The 26,035-nt window shown below is 39.7% G+C and overlaps 1 protein-coding gene across 1 annotated transcript in view; it reads left to right on the forward strand.

Moving 5' to 3' along the window:
* Window positions 1–26,035, forward strand: part of LOC146309883 (protein shisa-8-like) — a 121,636-nt gene that overhangs the window by 54,369 nt on the left and 41,232 nt on the right. The window contains exon 3 of the mRNA XM_084745181.1: window positions 3,377–3,492. Coding sequence (XP_084601307.1) covers window positions 3,377–3,492 — 116 coding nt within the window. The remainder of the gene's footprint in view (window positions 1–3,376; window positions 3,493–26,035) is intronic.

The raw sequence follows: 26,035 nt of genomic DNA on the forward strand, positions 1-26,035 counted from the left end.
ATACTGGTTATGTAAACAGCTTATTCAGTTTTGATATATTGTATTTGGCCTTATTCTGAATGTAGCACAACCCAGGCCTCCTGCCTGTTTCTCTGTCTCTGTACACTGTAAAAGAAGCCCGAAAACAACCAGTCAACAGTTTGCAGGGCTGGGATAGAGCTGTACACACAACTAAAAGCCCATACTGGAGGGAGCTGAAAGGAGAAACACACCTGCTTTTAAACATTATGAAAGTCTTGGATATCAACAGATTTTTGGATATTACATTAATCAGATAATGCATGTCTGCATGTAAATGGGAATATTAGTGGAATGTTCTCATTAACCATGTAAAAAACTTGCATGAGAGCATGTGAAAAGCAAAGTAGTCCAAAGTAGCCCATAAATACAAACACAGTTGATCATATCTTTGCCAAATTTACAGGATATGGCCTATTTTATTAAACATTTAATGCTGGGTAAATCCCCACAGAATTCAAACTCATGTTTAGTTTATAATGTAACACATGCATTGCATTTTGTTTTGCATTTGTAGCCAAGATAATCCTGATGACATCATTAGAGTAATTTTTTTCAAACGTGGTAGAGTTAAGAAAACATTACCCAGCTGACTATTCCCTCCCCTTTTTGCTTCATGCTCTAATAACAGTTGAGCAAGCGTGGAACTTACTGTAGGTCAACTTTTTCCTTTCCTGTTTCCTGTACTTGGCTATGCTATGTGCTAGGCTAATCTTTGCTGAAAAGAAAACCAAATTTTGTAGATGGTTTAAAGACATTGCTACATAAATTCATAGCTTTAGTTAGCCAATGTTAGTAAAACACTGGCTAACTAGCTAGCTAATTTACATCAATCACTAGCTAGCTAGTTAGATAGAGTTTTGCTAACATTAGCCAATTTAAGATGTGACCCTATGTTGCTTTTACAGGAGAAAGTTGACTGAGGCACTGAGGTTAATTGGAGCACAGAGCAAAAAGAGGCGGGACTTAGCAAGGGTCAGCTGTGTTCATGGTTTGAGTCTTACTCCTTATGACAAGTAAACTGATTTTCACATGCAAATTTGGTGGTGTACCCTTTTGAGGAAGCACATGTTGTACCTTAATATATTGGCATTGCTATGATGCCGTCTTACAGGCACAAGGCCATGTTCCAAAAGTCACAGCAATGTCAGAATGGTCGGATATCATGACCTGGAGTAAACCAGTTTCCATAGTCTCCATTCAGTTTGTTCCATCAGAACAAATTGCACAAACAACAAAAGAAACATTATAACATTCACGTTATAACAAAAGCACCTGATACTTAGTGGCTACTGCAAGTAAACAGTGTGGAATCACATTAAATTGTAGCCTATGGTGTTCATGTTTTTATGCCTACTGCTCCGATGACTACAGGCAATCATTTCACAGCAGGCTAACAAATGCTCCACTGCATTTTAGAAGGTTTCAACAGTGAGATTAACGGTGAGGAAATATTTATGGCTCTCTGGATAAGGGCTCTCAGGTTACAGCTGATTTGACTATGTTACTATAATTTCCCTGTCAGTGGCAACATGTTGATGGTGGGCATCCTCTTGTTTTTAGTCCATGTTAATGTGAGCACTTTGAGAAAACTAATTAAAATCTCCGGTGTCTGCGGAACAGTGGGAATAAAATAAAACTTTTCATAGGAGAAGTTTCTGTATATATATATTTTTTTCCTTTTTTTCTTCATCGAAAACAAACAGTGGCAGGAGCAAATTTGGTGACTGACACTCCAAAAGGGCAAGCAATATCCTTCAATTTCCACCAGGGTTGTTTACTGTAGCAATCAAACTGCAATCACACATATGACAGTGATGCAGCTTTCTATGAGACAGGCTTTGACAAACAGTTTATTTGACTGAAACCACCTTTCCCTCAACCGTCTTGCATAGAATAGACAACAAATGAAATGAGCCTGTGTTAAATATCATTCATACAATTTATGAAAACAGGTTAAAACTCTGAATTTTCACAACAAATGGTCAAATAAATTACTGATTCCAACATAAGATAACACATAAGATAAACTGCCAGGTTTAAAACATTTGACCATCTTACTTTATTTGACAGTAAACTGATAAGACATAACAAGCTGAACATCCATGTGGTTTGCTGACTGTTATTTTATCAGGAAGTTTTGTGCGGCATAACACACACTCCTTCAGGTTTGAGCACAGAAAGACAAACAGCTCCCACTCTTTTTCTTAAGCTTTTTTTTTTGTCAGTTGTACCTCCCACTGCCTTGTCAGATTAACTCGGGTACGTCTACCCCCTCATGAACACTGCCATTAATTTCAGCCATTTTTCCATTAGCTGCTTTTTAATTCGTTTATTTAGACTATTTCAGCCATTTTCCCCATTTTTAGCTACCTACAAACTATTTCGACTGTTTATCTATTACTTTTAGCTATTCTAACAATTTATCTATGAGATTTAGCTAACTATCTGTTTATTTTACTTTTAGCTATTTAAACCAGTTATCCATTAGATGTTGCTACCTGTTTAGCAATTTATTCACATTATCTTTTAGCTAACTATCCGTTTATCCATTACTGTTAGCTGTGTCAACATTTACCCATTTGGCAGTTGGATAAATTGCTAAATAGGTAGCTAATCTTGTGTTTCCATTACTTTTAGCTATTTTAATTATTTGTCCATTAGGTTTAGCTATCTATTTCAACAATGTATTCATTACCTTTAGTTAATTAAGTAATTTCTGTCCAGTGAAACCAACCAGCTACTTTCTGTTTGACACAAAACACAGATCAAGTCCATGTTAACAGCTGTAGGTTGTATGTGCTCTAAAGAGTTACAGTATATCTACATGTTGGAAGGCCTTTTCCTGCCTGTGTTCCAGTTTTGAGGAGGCATCAGAACTTGTTCAAAGGCATCAAACAATAAAAGATGGCAAGAAGGGAAGTTGTTTTATATTTCATAAATGATTGATGCTCCCAGTTGGCAAACATCCAGAGACTCATCCTTTTCATCCTCAATTCAACTGTCTTGAATTTAATTCTAAACGTTTTCTGTTTGAGTTTGTATTTATAGACGAGAACAATCTCTTTCAAACTTGTCTTTTACTGCAGGTAGAGCTATTAAGATGAAGGCTGTTTGGTTATTTTCGATAATGAATTTTAATTTTGTCCACATGAACATGTGCATCTTTTATCATCTTTCTCAATATGTCCAAACTCGTTCCCAGCACGTCTCTCTAACACTCTCTCTTCAGTCCTCTTTGCTTCCTTTGTGGTGACACTCGGGAAGTTTGTAAGGCACTTTGTTTACTTGTTTGTCTACTTTTCAGTTTGTATGCAGGATGTTTTAATAAAGTGTATAAATGTTTTTCTCCCATCAGGACTCTGACAGAGCTTCTGAAGCAGCCAGGGGAGGCAGGAGTGGTGGATGGAACTGGTGTTCATCATCCTATAGGGACCAATGGCATCTCTGCCAGGGCACTACGCTCCAACAATGGTCAGTCCTCTGTGTGTGTGTGTGTGTGTGTGTGTGTGTGTGTGTGTGTGTGTGTGTGTGTGTGTGTTTGTGTATCTGATGGGTTTACTTTGAAGCACACTGAACTGATGTTTTTTTTTTTCATACAGTGATAAGTCTTTATTATGCAGTTCATATCAGTAAAATTATCAGAGGTGTCTTAAATCAGTGGTATTGTCATAAGAACTTAAATCTACTACAAGAAACTCTCATATTGTGTTGATTTTGGATGAAGGTGGTAGTGTTTCCTCTGCCATAACCACAAAATAACTCACAAAAAACAAAAAACTATATTTCAGTTATTTATACCTTTAGCCAACTCTTTCAACTGTGCATTCATTACCCTAATTTTAGCCATTTCAACTGTACATTTAGGTAGCTATTAGCAATTTATCAATCACTTTTAGTTATATTTCAACAGTTTATCTCTTAACCTGCAAGCAATCAACAACTGCATGAGTTTGAAATCTTGTTTCAGGTCAGGACAACATATGTGCGGAGGTCATATTGATGTTGGTGGAACTTTGCAAATGTCCGCTGGTTGGATCCGGTAGTTGTGGTGACATTGCAGTAGGTGCTTCACCATCTGTTGCCCGGTGGGGATCTGCACTCTACTGAGTGCACTCTAGATGTTTCAAATTAGTTGAGCTACTCCGCAGTCTTTCCATAAGCTCCCTAGCAACTGCAGAAGTACCCCCTAGGGTACAAGTGTCCCTGCCTAGGATTCGCTCTTTTACAGAAACCCTCTAAATCGAGAGCAATTCAGACACGGGGGTGGATTATGTGAGAGGACTGGGGAGACACTGCCTTTATATCCACTGTGACATACCTTCATGCGCTCTAATAACCTCACATTCACATCACAGCTAATGGGCAAGCGGAGACTTCAGTTCCATCTGAGAATATTTTTCATCATTGCAGACATGATAAAGGTACAGCAAGTTATTCTGGAGAAAGATAGTTGATTATTGAATCTCATTCCCAGGTTGTCAGACATTTTTTTTTAGGAAATGAGACGCCACAATCAACTATCTTACAGACCTCTGATAGGCCAAAGTCTCCCGTCATGGTTTACTTTTTCTAGAGCTTTAAAACAGACCTGATATCTGGTTTTTGCTCAGATCACTTGAATTATTTTACACCCAGACAGACCCAAAAGAGCCTTGGAGTGCCCTCATAAATCATTCCCAGTATATTAAAACATGGGAAAGAATTCCAGAGCTTTGTGTTGTAGATTCTTTAAGTTATCATCAATAACCAGAACCAGAAATATTTGTCATAACACTGAGATCTGTAATTTTTTTTCCACACACAAACAGCGATACCTCTCTGGCTCTCACTGCCAGAGATTTGCATCATAACTCTTGCATCAGTCGGTGCTTATAGTGACACACTTAGATGCGCGCACTGTAGGTCTCACTCTTTATTGCCGTCTCTCGGTCTTACACGTAAACACAAGCACGCATGTGTCATCTGTGGGCAAGGAGGCATGGGGACAGACAGGTCGTATTTAATTAAGATGTAATTAGCCGTGTTCCAGCTCCAAACGCACAGAGGGAATGCTGTGTGACCCATCTGTCTCCCTCTTTCTCTAGACGTTTTGACCAAACACTCACACACACATACAGCGTACACACACACACACATATACATGCTCAATATAACCCTGTGCCTCTTCAGTGGATTGAGACACAAATTAGTGGGCATATTTCCTGAGGGCTCATTTGTGACAAGAGTGATGGCGTGCTTAAAGGACAAAGGTCCCTGTTGCCGCACAATTTGGTCCTCGTCATCAGGCGCAGCAGGAAAAATGTGAGCCGTCCTTTAGTCCAGTTTTTTTCAAGTATCCAGACCGACTTGTATTACTGTGTGGTACAAATGTCTTTATTGTAAAGCACTTAAAGTTGATATCTGGTTGCTCCCCGCAGAAGTTATGAAGGCATATGATATCAACAAACATGGCTCACTAAAGATAGCTGTTTTATCGAACGTACAAACAAAGACACCAGATACTTCATGTGATCTGATTCATATATAAATTATTAAAGTTTTCTCATTTAAAACTGTCACAGATGTGCTCACTTACACATGCAGTATTTATCCTCACGTACGGACAAAAGGAAAATGATGAGGCTTCTCCCTTTACTTTCATCTTCCCACCCTTGCAATAAACAAGTTTTTGGCCTCTTTTTCACCCCGTACTGTGCTTATTAGCACGCCACTTTCTTCTGTCTTGCTTTCCCTTGGTCCTTCAGTTTCTTTATTCCCCTGCTATTAAATCCCCCCATTACCTCCTCTGCTTTCTCACAGTGCTTTGTCTTGGTATTTTCCGCAGTCTCCTACATTAGTAGCTAATCAGCCTTTCGGCACATGCACATCTTTTTAGTACATATAATATGATTTTGTTGGGTTTTGATATTTATGGTGGGCAATATTGTATAATCTTCTTTTGATTATTGTTTTTTAAATGTGATGGATCAGGAAGATGCACACATTTTATGAAAAAAGAACCTTTTGGGGCTTTCTTGTCTTATTATCTGGTGCAGTTACTAATTACTGTCCATTACCTTTGAGGTTTATTAATTACACATTTTATTAATTAAACTTACTACTATATGCTATTCATACATCACACTCAAACTACAATTAAACTGTTTAAAACGCATTGTGGTCTAGGCCTTGTATTTTTACCCACAAACCATCTTGGTCACCAGCATCACCACCTACATTATTGCTGGTTAACTGGATTTCTCTGTAGCTAACGTTAGCAGCTGATTTTTTTTTTTTAATCTATGAATGTTTCTTTATATTAGATCTTTTGGAAGATGACAGTATTTTCATAGCTGAAGGCAGAAACTGCACTGTCCTGTGATGATGTTCCGCTTTATTGATTTAAAGACAAATTAGTTTGTAATTTCAGTGCAAGCGTTGTATTCACTTAAGAAGTGGTGTTGTGTATCCTGAAGTGTTTCAACATGTGTGGTACCATATTGCATACAGTATATATACTTTTTTTTTTACTTTAGAAAGTATCGTAAAATTGTAATGCTACTAATAATCCCCATTTTTATTAAAAGTATCGATAATCAATTGATTATATATTTTTATCTGTAACTTTAAAGGAGGAATATATAGCACTTGTGTGAGCACTGCAGACCAAGTAGTGAGTTGGAACCATAAGTTGAATCCCTATTCAACACCAGTCTGTGGTTGAAACAAGTTGTTTCCTCCCGCCCCTCCTCCCCATTCTCAGACAAGCTGCAGGAACACTACAGGAGTGCAAGACAAGTGCAAAAAAAAAGTCCTACGCTGTAGGTTTATGAGCTGTTTATAACTGTCAGTTGTCTGTCATAAGCCCGTTGTAAGTCCACTGCTATGAAATACACACTCACATAGGGACTGTCAGACTCCATATAACATACTACTCAATTTAACTAATATAAAAATCGACTCCTTCCAAAAGATTATTAACGGTTTCTTAACACTAATAAACAGAAACTAACTAATTTGGCAAACATTTGGCATGAATTTGAATACTAATCACATGAAATGGGCAAACTAAAACAGTTATTTTGGGCTGAAATAGAAATTTCACTGTGGCTGTAGTATTGTTGTCAGAATCACAGGTATTTCAATTTAATACCTTAATCTCTGATGACATATCAAGGTCCTTTCATGATAAATGACAGTAAATATATTACGGATTTTTCCATTATCAGAACACACTCCAAACCTGTGTAGTATTACAAGTTGAGTTTTTTAATACTGCAGTCATCAACTCTTTGTTTTTTTAATTAAAGCATTTTCTCTCTCTCTTTCTGCCAACTTTAACTGTGTGATTAGATGCAATGACATATACATGCTGTAAACTCCAGCACTTAGGCTGCACTAGAAGGAAGAAGAATCATAGTAGCACTCTGTTTCCATGGGGGAAACGGAAGAAGAAAGAGAGAGAATGGATCTTGTAGTTAAAAAGATCATTAAAAAGGAGGAAATAACAGAAGGAAGGGTGTGAGAGGTGTGAAAGGAGGCATAAACAGTGTGGACATATGGAGGAGAAAGTGTGTGCGGTGTGTCTTGCAGGGGCTGAATGGGGGTATGGGGTGATGACAGTCGGGGCAATGGGATGAAGACATCCTGATCCTGCTGTGTCAGCCGTCTACACATAATCACCTCTTAATTAAACACTTTTAATCCTCCAGGCCACTTAGATGGAGGAAGAGACTGAGGAGGGTAGGGAGGAAGGAAAGATGGCGAGATGAAGGGGGAGTGAAAAGGGAAAGGACGACTTATGAGTATAAATGTAGACGAAATTCACAGGTTGAAGTAAAATAATTTTTCAGAAGCGGTTGACTGTTGCATAACTGTTCTATCTCTATGATTTGAATTTTAAGGCTCATCCAAAAGACTCCCAGGCAGTATGAAAAATGATGTTACATCACTTCATCCATTGTTATTATCTTGGGATTCAAACTCACATTTAAGACCTATAGTAGAGTAGCATGCTTATAAGGATAATAATGACAAAGTTATAGTGCTGTATGCTTGGCTTGTCGATGTTGAAAAGAAAATTTGAAGATGTTCAAAAAATGTTGCCGGGGGACCTGTAAATATATCAGATCTTAAGTTAGCTCACATTCAAAACCACTTTCTAACTGGCAGCTATTTTACAAAAGTTGTTAGCTAGTTAGCTTTGCTTGGTAGGAAATCTCTAGCTGACTAGCTGGCTAATACAGCAATCTGTTGCTAAGTTGTTAACTACCATTTTGCTAATTAGCTAACGTAACAGGTTCCCCAGCAACGTTACCATCTCCACAGTTTGGTTTTCTCTTCACCATAGACAAGACACATAACATATCTACGTACAAATAAACTAAAAACTGTTCTGTACCAGAAACGTTGACCAGGTTCCGCTTTAAAACAAGCTTGTTCAGTTGTTATTGGAGGACAGAGCCAAAAGGGGTGGGACTCTCTAGCAACTTGGCTCACTTGGTTTATTTGTCGGTCAACTTGTCACTTTGGTCCTTTGGTCCTGAACTTTTCCTACTCATCCAACCTGACCTGTTTACTCGCCTGCAGATATGAATGCACAGAAAGCACACACCTAAAGTTATTTCTAGAAGAACTCCAGAAGCTGATTATATAAAAAAACTAGACAGTTCTCATCTTCAAGGAAAACATGCTATTAAATCTCAGATTTTCTGAACTCCTTATACACAATGCAGAACATACAGTTTGATATTCTCATCACTATACATGTATATTAAAAAAACATGTGCACAGATGCACTGTGGTGTGCAGTAGGCTGTAGCTGCTCGAGTTAGAGTGCAGTGAAAAGCATGAGTGCAGCTGATTAGGATGAAAATACTCATGAACAAGTTCTGAGCCCTTTCCCTAATGAAGGCAGCACCCAAATCCCCATGTTTCCCCTCTGACAAAAGAATGATCTCCTTATCTGCCTTCCACTTCTCTCCTGCTCTCCTGTGCTCATTTCCAAGGCAGATATATATTTAATTCAAAGTAAGAGATGAACTAAGGGATAAAAGTGGCATGATGTTAAGTCTAAGGCTGGCCTGTTTGACAGAAACTGAGGAAAGAAGGAGAGAGAGAGAAGGATAGAGAAAAACACAAGGAGGAAAAAAGTATTGAGGTTAAATGACAGTTACAATGACTGAATTAGTGAAATGGGAAGAGAAGAGTTTTTATGTGGTTAGGAAAGATGGGGTTGTGTCTACAAGAGAACCCTAGATTTGCAAGATTTGCAAATCGTCTTGTGAAAGTGATATTTCAAGAGCACCTAAATGAAATTTATTAAAATTTCAACTGTCAAGCATGTCAACTTCACTGTGATATCATAATGTTCAGCTCTTTATCAGTCCTCTGTACCTCTGTAAATGATGTCTGTTAACATAAATGTTCTCTCTTTTTGTCACCATATAGCCTACTATTGCTTGTTTGTTTCTATATAGAGGATGTAAAGTGTTTAGAGTGCATATGTAAAGTACTTTAAAGTAATTCAGACTCAGACAAAGACAATAAAATTAGTCTTGATGTCATCCTCGGACAATTGCAGAGAAGCAAGACAAGAATATATAGTAGAGGCCCTGGAAGCGTCTCCCAGTATATCCACCATTCCTCACTCAAGTGTCATTGTGCTGAATCAGGAGCGTATGCATAGGAGTTTCACAAATCTAGAGTTCCCCTCTAGACATGACAAAAAGAGAGCTTATATGATGGTGAGAGGTTATTGGACAAAGTCAAAGAACAAGGTAATGGGGAGTGGAGAGAAACAGGAGGGAGGAGATGAAAGTTAGATGAGGTTAAAAGAGACATACCTGAACAATGACATTACATTAATGGCAAGAGGAGGAGGACACAAGAAGGGGAGAGACAGTGAAGGTAAAAAAAGAAAGAGACAGGGAGATGAAAGGGAGCTGATGATGACAATGAATGGTGGGTGTAACACTGTGTCCAGCGCACAATAAAGAAGAAAGGGAGGAATTAGATCGAAAGAGAGGCACGAGTAAATAAGAGTGAGTACAATGTGTGAGGGAGTTGAAGCGCAAAGAAGCAAGTGAGGGAAAGAAAGAAAACAGAGAGGAGAGGGTGAGGCAGAAAGGGTGAACAGAGACAGAGATAGAGAGAATAGATAGAAGAGACAACATGCTGCTAGCTGCGAGGGGGACAGCTGGTCAGCTGCTGCTCTGCTCTGTTCTGGTGTGGAGAGCTGCCCTGAGGACAGTCACCCTGCTCTGCACACACACACACACACACACACAGGGAGAGAGAGAAAGAGAGAGAGAGAAACCTGCTAATCCATGTATGTACACAGTCGTATGCAGAAGGTTGCATGCATACACGCAGACAAATCACAAAAAACACAGAGCAGGATACACACTCTTACTGTACGGAGATTTATGAGGTTTCAAGGAAGAAACTAATGAAGAAACTAACACAATTATGGGTTAGATAAAGATTTGAAAGAATAATGGAAGAAAGGGCAGAGAGAAGGAAAAGAAAAGAGAAAAAAATCTCCACAGATTATAGGGCAGAGGACTGGGAATCAAAACACAAAAACATAAGGTGCAAATAAGTGAGACAGTGAGTGATTATATAAAAGTGAGTGAGAGGGTATCAGCCGATGGGATGTAAATAAGAATGTGTGGCAGGGGAGGAGAAGTGAGAGGAGAACAGATGGCAGGGAAGAAGAGATGGGAAGGAGGGAAGGAAGATGGAAAGCTGGGAATGCGAGAGCGCTCCCAGATCACTTATAGCTAATGTCAGGCATGCGAACACTGGCTCTAATTGCAGCACTGGCTGCAGCACGGAGCAGAACAGATTTTCTCCATTCTCCGTTCTTAAATTCTTAAGTGACTGTCAGCTGATTTCAGCACCATGGACAGCACTGCTGAAAATAGCCAGGAATCTACTTGGCAAGTTTTCCCTCAGCTGGCTTTGAATGTACTTGCCTTTACTGCATTATTAGAGGTGGAAAACTCGGACTAATTGGTTAACATCAAGAATAATCGTCAGAGGACGCATGTATTATCACATCTGATAGTTAAAGCTGAAATCATAGTGTTAAAGCTGCCAAAATCAGGGCCACAACTTAATGAGAGCACAAAATTTGGATTTAATACTGGTACAAAAATCTGATACATGATACCTTTTTCAATATCACAGCAAAAAGAGGAAAAAGTCCTAGGGACCAGGCCTTTCACAATTTTTTAAGGACAAATGCCAGGGCAGCAAGGCCATCAGCCATCAGCCATCAGCCAGGGCAAGGCCATCAATAATAAAATAATGAGAAACAGTCTTAAAACAGCCAGAGGATACTAAAAGAAAACAGCTACCACAGCTACAGCCAGTTCAGCTGCTGCCATCAACAAGAGATACAGGAGTATCCACAGACGTGCCACCAGACTGAGGAGCAGTGTCTTCCCTCAGGCTGTGTGACTGTTTAGTTCATCCATAGCACTTCTCCATATAAATTCATTTCTTCTATATTTTATTTATTTCTTCAGCCTATTCCAATTAATTATTCAAGAGGGAACTACATCGAAATCTCGCTGTACAACTTTGTTGAAAGTGATAATTAATCGCCTTGTATCCTTGTATTCTTTTGAGATAGTAAGTCATTATTCTGAGACAATAAATCATTATTTCAACTTTCTTTTTATAATGATTTAGAGGATCTTCTTTTTTCACCACAATGTTGTTAAGGGACATCCATAGAGAGAGTGTCATTAAGAGGAGACCAGCGTACATAACATGGATCTGGCAGTTTGTCATTTTTAACAGAAACTCCAGTCTGCATTGCAAACCACAGATTGTATAGTAAGTATGAGGCTTCATGATCAAATTAAGTTTATGTGATGCTGTCACTCTTCTGTCCATATTCAAACGCTCCCTTTCCTGTGCTTGTCCTGAGCATTGTGTTTCTGCTACAGGTCATCCCATTTACATAGTCCAGTTCTTACAGGGCTTGAAATCTAACCTACCAGTGGTTACATGCACAACATTTCACTCGATGTTGCCCAGTCAGAATCTCAACTAAAGACACCAGTGTCTAAAAACTGTATTGACATAAAAGAGGCAGAGGAGAAAACGGTTAAATCAGCTGGGGCAGTAAGGCCACTGTAACCACAGGGGAGATAATATTTTGAGGGGCATGAGGTCAAACTGAGGAGGCAGGGTGGCCGTTCCTGCCCTGCGAGGCACACAAAATAGGAAGAAGACCAGCACCCTTTATAAATATAGATGGCTCATTCTCACAACAATTCTTATTTTCAGGTGATTATGCACTAATGAATCCATTTTTGGCACATTCTGCCAATGAATCCCTGTAATTTCTTACACACTCCGTGCAGATTAATGTTACACATACACCATCACAACGATAATATCCATGAGTTTCCATTTTTGTACCAGTGATTACCATATAATGCCCTAGTTGTTATTGCAACCTCTGCTTAAAACACTTTGAATAATGATGAATCGGACTGTCTCAATAATTCACACGCACACCTGTAATGCTTTATTCAGCAGTTCTCCGAGGTAACCTTCAAACAAACGACACCCCTGCGCTACGGAAGGAAAAGACTTCAGTGGGGTATATCTGAGCTGGGCGGACTCTTCTTCTCCACTGGAGGTCTCTTCTGAGATAGAGAAGGATTTGCATTTGTGGGGCATAATTTGCATGTTTCTGGCCTGCAAGAGACAGAGAGAGAGAGAGAAATATAAACATCAGAGTGAGAGGGGGAGGAAGGGGTGTTGAGATAGAGGGAGGGAACATTAAAAGAGGTAGAGCAGGAGGAAGAAGGAGGGAGACAAAGGGAGAGGGAGCGTGTGTTTGATGCAGAGAGAGGGGGAGAGCAGGAGATGGCGGAGGAGGAGGGAGATAGGATCAGTGTGACATTGAAATCAAAACAAGGAAATGAGTATCATGGGAGCCTGCAGGACGGGTGTTAAGTGAAAAGACGCACTATAGGCAGGGGGCTGGTGTGTGTTAGCATCTGCGTGTGCCAGAGAGAGGGTGTTTGTTTACATCTGGGCGCCCTTGATTTCACTACAGTGCCACATGGGGCCACTGCCAATTATATCCGCTCTGAGCCGACACACCGCCAGAGAGACAGACGCAGAGAGACAGACAGAGCGAAGGGAGTGAGACGGAGTATGCATGGTTTAAGAATATGTGAAGATATGCAGGGCTTTAAAAATGTATTGCAATGCAGTTACGAGTTGCCTGTTACAAAATGTAGTCAGTAACAAAACCAAAGTGTCACGATATTAAAGTAATGTAAACTGATTCCATTATATTTGGAGAATCTTAGTACCAAATATTATGCTTTATGTTGGTTGTATGTTTATTAATTAGTTGACAGATGGTCTTTCCTTTGCAAAGCACAAATGCACATGCAGTTTAATTATGTGTGTTTAAATGTACAGTGTTAAGTAGCTATTCACACTTCATGCTCAAACTTTAATTAAACTGACAGAAACGAATTTTGTTTATATACACAAACCATAGTGTAGCTGGCTAACGTTGCTGGATGGTCTGTGTAGCTAATGTTAGAAGTTAGGCGAGAGATATACTGTTTAACCACATGTTTACAGTCATGTATGCATAGCATTAATTTCTGAGGATACATGCAACACAGAACATGAAGAATACTTAGACTTACTTACTTACTGACTTAGACCAGAGTGTTGTGAGCTTCTGAAGTGTTGTAATGTGTCAACACTACAATTTTATTACATCTTTTTCATCTTTAACTATTATGGAATTCAGTCACTTTTTTTTGCGTTCTAATTACATAACGCAATTACTTGTAATCTGTTACTCCCCAAGTCTGAATATATGTGTGTATGTTTATATAAGCATGAAAACATGCACTCATGCATGACCGTACTGTGCAGTTTGTACATCAGGTGGACAACTTGTCTTCTAATCCAATTATATACGTACCATTATGTCTGAATGACTGACAGGACCTCAGGTCTACCAGTCTGTTTGCTGTTTGCTGGGAGTTTTTATTCTAATTAGCATCTGACAGGATGTGCGTGTGAACCACAAATGACTGATCTTGACCTCCAATGTGATGGCGACTGTGGCCTTCGACCGTCCCTCAACTGCCGGCCTCGCATAACCGGATTTAATATTGCAGAACAGAACACATTTTACGGAATCATATGAATGTGTTTAACCAGACATGGCAGCTGTAATACATCAACACAGATGCCACGGTGCAGGCGTGCCTTAATGTGACTGCAAACACAACCATCGCTGAGTATTTGCTGAACACAAATTGATAGCAAAATCCACAGCTTAGACACAATTCAGAGATTTTCTTCTAAACACATTATACTTTTTAGAAAATAATAGATGAAAATATGAAAAGACTGAGAACTACGTAGTACTGAATTGTGGTGTTGCACCATTTCTGGGTTCACTGGAGCTACACGTCCACTATATAAATTAGCGTGCATTAGCATTTAGCAGGTTTACAAGTTCTTCTAAGAAACGTCCACCTGCCACAAACAAACCGATTCACAAACTCAGTTACGAACATTCCTTTAGCAACTCTGTCAGTCGTATCAGCCCACCAGTTACTGCTCACTTCAGCTCAACCTGATGCTGAAGACAAAAAAATACCATCCTGTTGCAGATTTAGAGGAAAGAGTTTATTCTCAGGTAGGTCACTGTCCTGTCACTCTGGTGGCTGGAAGATGTCTGGGGAAGTCCAATAATGCTGCTAAATGGACCATCCATGTTTGTCCACCATCATCAGTTCAAAATTTTTACTTTTCCACCATGCTTAATGTGGAATATTTGACTATTTGAGATTCGTTTAAGCTGATTATCACACCAGCCGATGTTTCTTTGACAAGAAAGAAAATGGACTGCAGCATAAAGACACTGCAAATCTTCAGCATATTTCTAGTTGGCTAGATTAGCCTTTAGAAAGACTGCAGCGTGTCAACTCCATTCATTTTCATATTTCTCCTTTAATATCCTGTTTCCTAAATCTTCTTCTCTCAATCTCTGTTTCTCTCCCTCTTCCATCTTAGCCATTGTTATATCATTTTGAATGTTGTAGATCTTCGTCTTTTTCCGGCTCTTTCTTGTTTGACTCTTGAGTTTCTCTTTGATGCTTTCTTTCGACCTTCATATGAGCCTTGCAATAATCTATTATTGTCTCACTTGGAGAAGAGAAATGTGAGTCTGCATTTTCCTTCCCCACATCAACTTCCCTCTCTCCCTCTCTTTCTCATTTTCTCCTCCCTCAGGCCAAACTATTTGTATCTCACCCTCCACCCAAACTATACTGACACAGCCAAAATCACTGAACATCCAAAACACCCATAATGAAGTGCTTTTTATTTAAATTTCTCACTTACATATTTCCCTGAGTTGCAGATATTTTCATGAATTTCTTTTGATGATTTTCACGGCGCTGAAAAGTCTCTATCTCTCTCTAAGTTGGCAATCAGTGTGTCTCCTATTTGGATGACTCTGTGATACCCATCTTGAATGTTAAAGGAGCAGTATGTAAAACTTGAGCATCCAAAAATAAGTACAGCAATCCAAATAGAGTTGGAGCTATAGGTGCTATACTGAACTCCTATAGGTTGAACTCAGGCAGGCTGTAGGAACACTGCAGGAGAGAAAGACAAGTGCAACATGTAATTTGACAATAACAAGTGATGAACAGAGGTGGGAAGTAACTAAGTACAAATATTTTATCAGTGTAGTGAAGTAGAGTTTTCAGGTATGCGTACTTTACTCAAGTATTTATTTTCTGATGACTTTTAACCTTTACTTCCACACATTTTAACACAAATATCTGTATTATTACTCCTTAAATTTTCAAGACTGCTCACTTGCTCGCCATTTTCAACCTAAATGGATAGGACGAGATCAAAACAACAAAAATGATTTAAAAGTGAAAACAAAAAAAGATGTGACAACACAAAAACAAAAGATATAACAAGACGAAAACAATTCAATACATAAGATGAAAACAACATAAAAGATGCAACAAGACAAAAATGATGAAACTATGTGTAACAAGACTAAAATGACATAAAAGGCGTAACAAGCCAAAAAAGATGCAACTAAGCAAAAAAAAAAAATCCATAAACGAACAAAACAGGCAGAGAGGGAGACTAGACTGCAGAGAAAAGGTGAGCTTCAGTTAGCTTTGCACAGGAACAGCTGGTAGAAATGTTCTTCAGTGAGTAACTTCTGTACTTCTACTTTACTTCACTTTACTCTGGAGTTGAAGTTCAGTCACTGCCTGCCTCACTGCCCTCCAGATGCCATTAACATATTGCTCAATTTAACAGTTATAAACACTACACTACTCCTTTTAAAAGATCATTAATGATTTGTTTTGACTCACTAACAGACACTTACTCATTCGGTCATTCAGCAATAATTTGAACACTAATTAACGTGAAACTAGCAAACAGTAACAACAGAGGACACCATGGCTGAAGCATTGTAGCGTTTCATGTTTTCTTAAACTCTGATGACATATAATCATGATTTACTACAGCAAATGTATTACGGATTTCTCCTTTAAGTTTGAAAAGTGGTATTTTTCTATCTCTGGCTCATTTAGGCGTGTAAGTGTTGAAGTGATGGCGCCCTCACACTACCGGTTATAAAGTAGGATTGAGATGTTCCCACTCATTTTTAGGGCGGGTAAATCAGGTGTAAGTCAGGCTGATAATCCTCTAGTGCATCGCTAGCTTTACTCTCCCACCATCTCTTTTCCTGTCTCAGTCTTCCCCTTTCCAGTTCCCTCTCATTAGCCGCCAATCTTCTCTCATCCTCCAGCCCTCTCGCTGCTCCCAGCCTTGCCTCCCCCGAGGTCTCTCTCTCCCTCTTTCTCTCTCTGTTTCCATTTTTTTCTGTCATCCCTCTGTCCCCTCCTCTTTTGACACCCGTCCTCTCTCTTTCATTCTTTCTTTCGCTCTCTAAATCATAGCCCGAGTGTCTACAGGCTGAGCTGTCTGATCCCTCATTTTCTGACTGAACTCTAAAGTCACCCAGAAATGATCACAGAGCTACAATAAATAGACCTGATGTTCCTTTTGGTGTTTTTAGGAGTTCAAGAGTTGAATTGCGCTGAGTTGAAAGCAAACTTTGTGGGTTACAGGGACAAAACCTAGAGGCAACGTGATGAAAATACCATGTTGAAACCCAGAGAAAATCAAAGCTAAAAACACAGAAAGTAAAGATAAGTTGGTTGAAAACAAAATGGTTTATTTCACCTCATGTTGCATAAAAATAAAGAAAACTAGCATGTCTAAATTGGATGATGTAAGTAGCATGAAAACAAAAGTGTACTAGAAAGTTAAAAAAGTAAAAAAAAAAAAACATTTTTAAAGCACAAATGCAGAAAATAAAATTATTCACGAAGCAAGTGCATGGACATGGATGGTTCCGCTCTATTTACCCTGGTTCTGTGAAGATTTGTCGCCACTGCTGAAAGTCAACCAACTCACAGAGGAGGAATATCCAGAACAGGCTTATTAATAAGCCGGGGCAGCAGCAGATTACAGATTTAGTGAGCCGCCAAAACAATTACTGAGACAGACAAACAGAGGGACAGTCAGACAGACAGGAACCAAAGGCAGAGGGTCAGTGATAGGACTGGAAATATTGACTGATAAACAATATAGACATAAATGCAAACTTTCAGGTCAGCACATACACACACAGATGGACTGACTGAGAAACAGACCAAACTCTAAAGTTTACGTATGTTCAAATTAACTTACTCAATGCATGCTAACATACTAATGTGTAAAGTCTGTGTAAAGGAATGAAGGGAGTTTTTCTATTAAATAAATGATACATGTTTGAACAAAGTTGCTGAAAAGACGTGGTACTGAAGTGTAGAGTTTCACCGTTGAACTGTTGTTCATGATTCCTGTGTTCGGGATTGTTTAGGCGAACCTGAAACGTGGCTCAGTGATGTGCCAGAGCCATGGCAGAATGAGGCAAGGTGTTTGCATTCCACAAGCTCACCACTAGATGCCACTAAATCCTACACACCGGTCCTTTAGAGAATCACCAACGTGACTACAATGCAACTTGAAAATCTGAATTTATGGAATTTGAGTTCTTGAGTAGTTGTTGAGACAAGAGTCAAATTCAGAGGAAGTCATTAGGACTCAGCCCCAGGGAGTCATTTATTGGGTGGGCAATTTTTAGGCTGACAATGGTCAATTTAATTCCTTCCTGGTTTGACAATGGCCAACTTACTTTAGGACAAAAAATAGAAAGGACTCAGTATCTATTTATATTCCTGGCAGTGTGGAGAACACGGTGCTGGGCTTGGAGGGTGTTTGCACTCACAACCTCAGTATTTCTAAAATCCTGGCTATGGCCTTAATCCGGCTTGTTCACTCTCCTACTGTGTCCTGCAAAAAGCACACAGGAAACTCAAGAATCCATTCGTTTATTTTATTTATCTATTACACAGAGTCCTCATGAAGACTGCAACCCTGTGAAATGCACAGACCAAAAAATCTTCACGGACAGAGTCTGAAAGATTGTAGACTGTTGACTAATTTCTCCATCTGCTTTCTAGATGCAGATTTAGTTCAGGTTTGTCCAGGATCATCTCACGTGGATCTCCGTGATCTTGTCAGGGTGAAGTTATAGAGGACATGTGTTCATCATGTATACAGCACGCATAAGGTACAATAGAGTATCTTCAGGCGCACAGTATCTGCGCTATTGGTTACATGTGTGGAAGAAGTGTGTATGTGAGTGTGTGCGTACATTGATCGGTGGAGTGCGGTGGGGGGGATACTGTCTCTCAGTCTTTTGAAGGACACCAGACCCCGCTTTATATCCCCACACACCAAGCGCACATACACATACAGAGCAATGACAGCCATGGAAGACAGTGTGGTAAGATGATTTATAAATTGCTGCTCAATAGAGACAAATGACGGCACACGTTGGCAAGATATTGTCATTGTATACCGTCTGTCTCTAATGCGTGGGGGAGTGTGTGTGTGTGATTATTTCTATGTGTGTATCGGGGTGTCAAGAGAGGCTCAGGGAGGCTTTGTTGTGTCTGTCACCTCCTCTGCCTCCAGCCATCCCGAGGGTCAACCATTATGGATTGACACATTTGACCTTAAAAAAAAAAGAATAGTTGTGTGTGAGTGAGTGACGTATGTGCAGCCATGTGAATGCACCTGGTTTGTTTTTCCTGTGAATGATTGTATCCACAAGATATTAAATCACCTAGCTTCTCTGTGAATATAGGAGGAAGTAAAGCAAGAGTCTCTTATTCTTGTTATATGATGCATTGAACTTAAGATTAAAAACATGGTGAGAATGGAGGAAAAGTTGCATGCATGCAAAAGCACTTAGCAGTCCTGTATGTGCAAGTAGAGGGTGGCATTTTTATGTGTAAGGAGCAATGAGTGGCGAGGCAGTTCAAAGGGAGAATGTGGATTTCCCGGCATGTGAAGAGTGTGTGCATGTGTGTGTATATGTGAGAAAGCGGGTGTCTGTTGGATACTGATATGAGCTGCTGCTGAGCCCCTGAGTGAGGTGCAGTGCGTGGCTATACATTAAATGGCCAGGATTAGCCTCGACTGCTGCAGGCTCACTGATAGTATTACTGTTATGGAGCGACTGGGAGGGATCGGGCTCCATTTTGGCTCTGTTATTCTGTCATAATGAGGCATAACCCCTCTCATAGAGGACTCAATGGTTTCCTGGTTAATGCATCAGGCCAAGGGTAGTACTTGTGCTGACTACCAGGGAGGGAGATGACAGACGGGGAGCGCGTTTGAAAGAGAGCATGGAGGACGGAAAATCCGCCAGGAAAAAATTACATTTCCAGGACAAAACAGGCTGTTCAGTATTAGCAGAATGTAATTTTCCCAAACTATAATGGTTATTTTTAACCAGTGCTGGACACAACAAGCTCAATTCTTACCATAAATCTGTCACACATTAGGGATGCCATGGTAAGTAAATTTCCCTGCCAGTGTTGTAACCTCATGACAACACCAGTGTTACTGGGCACATTAGAGATTTTACAGAGAGGAACAATAGAGCACTCACTTTGGTCTTTAACATTAGATTTGTTTTTATCTTCACCCTACTTTGAACAAAATAAATGTTTAGGAGATTGGTTCTTTATTAAGTTTTGAGAAGCCAGATCTATTAAATATCTCCCACACTAACCCCAACAACAGAAGCTGACATTCAGGAACTGTAAAGTAACTCTAACGAAAGTACATGGCACTTGTAATGGTAGTTCCTTGTCAAGGCTACCTTTGTTTAGCCAAGTTGGCCTTAACAAATTTCATGCACCAGATCATGCCTTTATGGTAATATATTGAACAGCAGAATTCTCGCCTTTATGCTACAACATTTTAGTGATTCTGGGGCACCATATAAATTACCTTCCAGTGGATTTCAGTCAACCAGAGCACAACCATATGATACTCTGGACTATGACTCTGCTGCTGCTGTATGGAACAGACACTTCTGGCCTTGTTTAGATGATCTGCAGCTCATTGTCTAAAGTTCATTGTGCAAGTGCAAGTTGCCTCATCAACCCCACTTTGCTACTTCAACAGTACCTAATCTAGGCACAGAGAAAGGTGCAGGGCACAAAGCTGAAATAACCCACTTGTAATGATGAAGGCACTGCGGTTAACCTGCAGGTCTGGCAGACCAGGTCGTAAAAATTAAAACTGTGATTAGTAGCGAATGGGCTGCAGGTGGGTAAAATAGGATGAAGTGTCTCCCTACTAAAAGAGACCCTATGAATGCACAGCAGCATGACTGTTGTGACATTACAGTGCGCATGGAAATGTTACTCCGCTAATTATTAATAATTAATCATTTCTATTAATTAGAAAGCAGCCAAAGGTTGATTGTTTAGTCTCATCTGAGTTAGGTTGATACAAGCAAATGTTAAGATAAATCCACTTTTTAATTCCAAAAATTTAAAAACAAATGCTGAGCTCTCATCTGGCTGGTCCACGGGTCCATGATTTCTTCATGGATCACTGCTGCAGAGCTTAAGTTGCAGGAGTGAAAGTAAATCTGCTTTTCAATCCTAAAAGAGTCAAACATTATACTTGGAGCTCACCTCCTACCAAAAAAGGAGTCTGCATCAGAGCAACGCCAGTGTTTCTTCCTCCAGAAGCTCCAGTCTGCTACAGACCCTCTCATCCAGAGCTCTCCACCTCTGAGCAGCTGTCTGTGAGCTGTCAGTCTCAGCTTCGCCCGGCCCTCTTAGCCCTCAACAAAAGCCTTGCAATAAACGTGCATGAACACAACTGAAGGTAAAGTCTCAAGTAACCAGGTGAACTGGCAAATTTCTGAGCTGAACATGTTGCTGATTACCTGGATTCTTTTTGAAATTCAGCAACTTTTCCTGCAGGAGTTTCCACCATTGATTCGGGTAGAACAGCCAATAGGAACGCTCAGTCTCTAGATGACCTGTGAGTCTACTATAACATTTTTATGACTTGTGGAGTGTATGCACTTTGTGAACCTGCCTGTGTAGGCAAACTTTACTATCTGAAAAATGTGTCCTTTGAATAGCAGAAAAATACTGAGCCATTGGCTTCAGATCAGGTTTTTGTTGGTCAATGGTACAATCACTTTCTGGTGTCTCAAAATAGCAATACACCCACAGAATGCCTGACTACATCTTGTATTATGACCAAAACACCCATGAGCTCACAGCTGGGTGCAAGTGCATTTGCTACTTAGACAACGTGGGCGTTGGGCGAGAAAATGACAGCTGCATCGGTCAGAAAAAAGCAACGACAACAAAAGCATGCTTTATAATGATTATGACAGGATGGTGATGATGCAGCTTTCTGGGATGTTTCCGTCTCATCTATCCTTGTGCCATCCAGCTGGTTAATTTTCTCTCTGCACCGCTCAGAGAATCTGTACATGTGTTCTGTCATGTTCAACCAGAGTAATTTTCCATAATCAAACTAGCAATCTTGTACAAGCTCAATCTTACAATTACAAGATTAGGGATGATATCAGATGAAAGGAAAGTGTCTTCTGGAAAACCTCGTATCTTCCTTAAAGAAGAACTCATTGATTTTTTTTTTTTTTCATTCCCTTTACTTTGATTTGGGCAATTCAGCTACATCAGACATCATTTGGCTTGATCCAGCAGCCAAGAAGGATGTTGTCAACAACTGAACAATAAACTGGTAGGCTATAGGAACATGAACCGTGGCAGGTATTTTACAGGACCTGCCATAAGCACAATTACACAAGTGAAACCAATAATAAGTAACAGAGGAGGGTGCACCTTTGATGACAACGTCTCCTTCTGCCTGTGAAGGTTGCTCCTGCTATGAGCTTAAATTGATGTAGTTATCACTAAAGAAACAGTGGCTTAGCTGGACTCTGCATGGCAGCTCTGAGTGTGTGTGTGTGTGTGTGTGTGTGTGTGTGTGTGTGTGTGTGTGTGTGTGTGTGTGTGTGTGTGTGTGTGTGTGTGTGTGTAAGCTAAGCCAAATCATGCTGTAACATATCTGATTGAAATCAGTCTCACGTCAGACAGCCAGAGCTCTTGGAAAACAGCATGGGAGTCCTTGGCACACGCACGCACATACACACTCAGAGGAAGAAGGAACCAGCAGCACACACTTTCAGCATCGAAAAACACACAATCTCCTCTATACACATGTGAGCATTGGACATCAAAATGACAACATAAGTAAATGACACAAAACACACACACTCTCTGGTTTTCCTTCTCTGTCCAGCACACACACACACACACACACATACAATGCCACATCACATCACGTCATTTCAGAGAGCGTGTTTAACCTAATCACACTCAACCATGCGTGATCCTCAGAGGGGGAGTCAGGTCTGTTATGACAGTCGATGTGCTGTGTGACGGCCACGGGGTTTAGAGAGCACCGACCAGCAGCCTGCTTTTAATACACACTTTCACACACACACACACACACACACACACACACACACACACACACACACACACACACACACACACTGTTACTGGAAACTCACATGACAAAGACCTGTGCAGGACGACAGAAGAGGCAGACATGTGGACAGACAAGGAAGGAAGCCAACCAGACAAGACTGCGAGGCAGAACGAGTGACTAATTGGTTCATTTCCATATCGCTAACCTGTGAGCAGACACACATCGGGCTGCAACTCCTACGTCCGATCAGATTTGCCCATTGAAACCTCACAGGGAAATGTTTGGTTTGTAGTTTCAGTGGTTTCTGTGATTCAGTCTTTACCTGTAGGGAGATAATTGTGGTGAGACAGGAAGCTAATACATGAGCAGGAGAGTCATATTTGCTATGATGTGAATAAATGTGGTTATCTGTGTAAATATTTGAAAACAGATTCCAACAGTATTATAAAGCCTCCTTTATTCTGGACTAATGCTGCAAGCACATATTTGATCAAACTGAGTGAAGAACAGAATTTGACTTCTGATATCTTACCTTACCATAGAAAATATTGTACCGTGGATCATTCCATTCTTTTTTTAAATGTGATTTTTAAACTAGCTCAACAAATCAAATGGACAAGAGAGCTGAACAAGAAACTTGTCCAGTTAAAACTTTTTTCAGGCTTTATATCGGATTTGCGACAATTTATTAATCATCAGTTGGGTTGTCACGGCGATGAAATTTCCACTGCAGATATTCAAGTTGTCTCAGCAGCACAGTATTATGTTATCGGTGCCATTCTTTTGCTTGTTTTTGAAGATTACTTCATTTACAGTAACGTTATCTGTGGATCTCACCTTGCAGCCCAGCTGGCAACCCTGTTGTCTGAGCAAGATAGCTGAAGGGCGCTAGTCATAGCTACACAATGCTGCAAATGAATCCTGCAGTTTGACCATTTCTTTTTCACAAGTTGCCACACACTTGCAGGGCATATCTATCAGGTAAATTTATAAAATACACAAACAAACACAGGCTGCATTATAAACTTCCATGAAAAATAAGATGAAGAAGCAGTTACTAGCATTGGTCCCCTATTCTTGTTATTTAGCTGGCTAAAAATTACGGTTGTTGCAGTTGCTTGCCATCCCCTGCAATAATGCAATAATCAATAATGCAGTATTTCAAAATTCTGGTTAATGGTACAACCCTAATCATCAGTTATAAAATTAAGATTTGACAACACACATATACAGGCCATCCTCAGCAGAAATAGCCATATAGGTAATCTGTCCAAGCACCAATCTCTTGGTGGCAACCTCTGGTCGCCATGGTGACATAGTTCTCCATACAGAGTTTGGGGTGAATTAAACACACCAGATACTGTTCACATTCTATGTTTGCTTATTACTTGTTTTAGCTTTATTTTAACATACTTAACTTAAGCCACTTACGAAGTTATGTTCTTATTAGGTACTTATTTTGTATTTTTATCAAGTATTTTTGGTACATAACCTACACAGTTTGGCTAAAACATCAAAGCCTTTTTCCTCATCTGCACTGCTCCCTGATTTTTATAATGCAGTATTGACCGTTTGAGTTCAGCAGTGTCATAGATGCTACAAAAGTTACATCAGTCAAAGGAACTAACACAAACAGACCTTCACAGTATGCGTGTGTGTTTATGTGTATGACAAGGTGAGATTGTCATATAACAAAGTGAAGCCATATACCACTGCCAATATACTGCTGTGCAAGTGACAGATATCATTTATCTAACAGCAGCAGAACGAGAGAAGTGTGCTCTCTCACTGTCTCTGCCAAACACACACACACACACACACACACACACACACACACACACACACACACACACACACACACACACACACACACACACACTTCATACTATTTGTTATCATTAAGAACAAATATCTCTCTTAATTGAATCATTAATCCACACACATTAACTTAATCCCACATTGGATTTTGTTCAAACTTCCCTCTACCCACTGATTGTCATTTTCGCACGGTCGTTCTCATCCCAACACTCTCGCCATATGTTAAGACTGCTGTAACCCCAGCCCGTCAATTACCAATCTGCCACACAAGGACAAATCAGTGCATCATTTATACCTCACATTAAACTGTGATCTGGATGCTATCCGGATAGTTAGCAGTTTGACAGCATCCTTGTATTCACACCTGGAAATTATAGGCATGTATTGTATTGTCTCCATCCTGTCCATTTAATTGTAATTGTAGTGTAATTGATTCTCATTTTTTATAATTACTCTTGTTCTTAGATGAGTAGGTGGAGAAGTGGCAGGTCCTTTAATAGAAGCTAACATGGTAGACTTGATGTCATTGCTTTATCTTCTTGCCTATTGCTGCCCCGCTATTTGCTCAGAAACACTGTACAATAGTCTTTTTCTATAATACTGTCTGACTGTCACTCACATCCCACACACTGCCATCAATTATCTAGCCTCTTGTTGGCTCCGGGGACAAGAATTACCCTGCTGTGTTCTGGTGTTGTGGTAATGACATTTCATAAAACTTCTAGAATAAATTGACATTAATCACTCACATATTGTATGAGAAAAGAGCTGTCAAAAGTTCACACGTTCTTTATTCAAGTAGAAGTACAGACACGTGTTAAAAAAAGACTGGAAAAAGTGAAATACCGATTCAACTTCTTTACTCAAGTAAAAGTGAAAAGATACAGGAAGTACTTGGAGTATAAACATATATTCTGTGCAAGCTAACTGAGTTCCACCTTTTCTCTATGGTTGAGTCTCCCTCTCTGTCGGTTTTGTCTTTTTATGTTATGTTTTTCCATCTTGTTATGTTTTTTTTCTTTTATTTAATTTTTGGTCTTGTTACACAATGCATAGAATACTTACAGGGGCATTGTGCCGGGCAGGTCTACAATACAAAATACATTAACATATAGCATAATATAACATATATATATATATGAAATTAAAATGAAATAGTTCAGATTTCATTGTAAATGTACTTTGTACAGACTATAAGTCCAGAGTTAATGCTTGTTGA

Source organism: Lutjanus erythropterus, chromosome 19, assembly GCF_056507025.1.
Source record: "Lutjanus erythropterus isolate fLutEry1 chromosome 19, fLutEry1.hap2, whole genome shotgun sequence".
Taxonomy (NCBI): Eukaryota; Metazoa; Chordata; class Actinopteri; order Lutjaniformes; family Lutjanidae; genus Lutjanus; species Lutjanus erythropterus.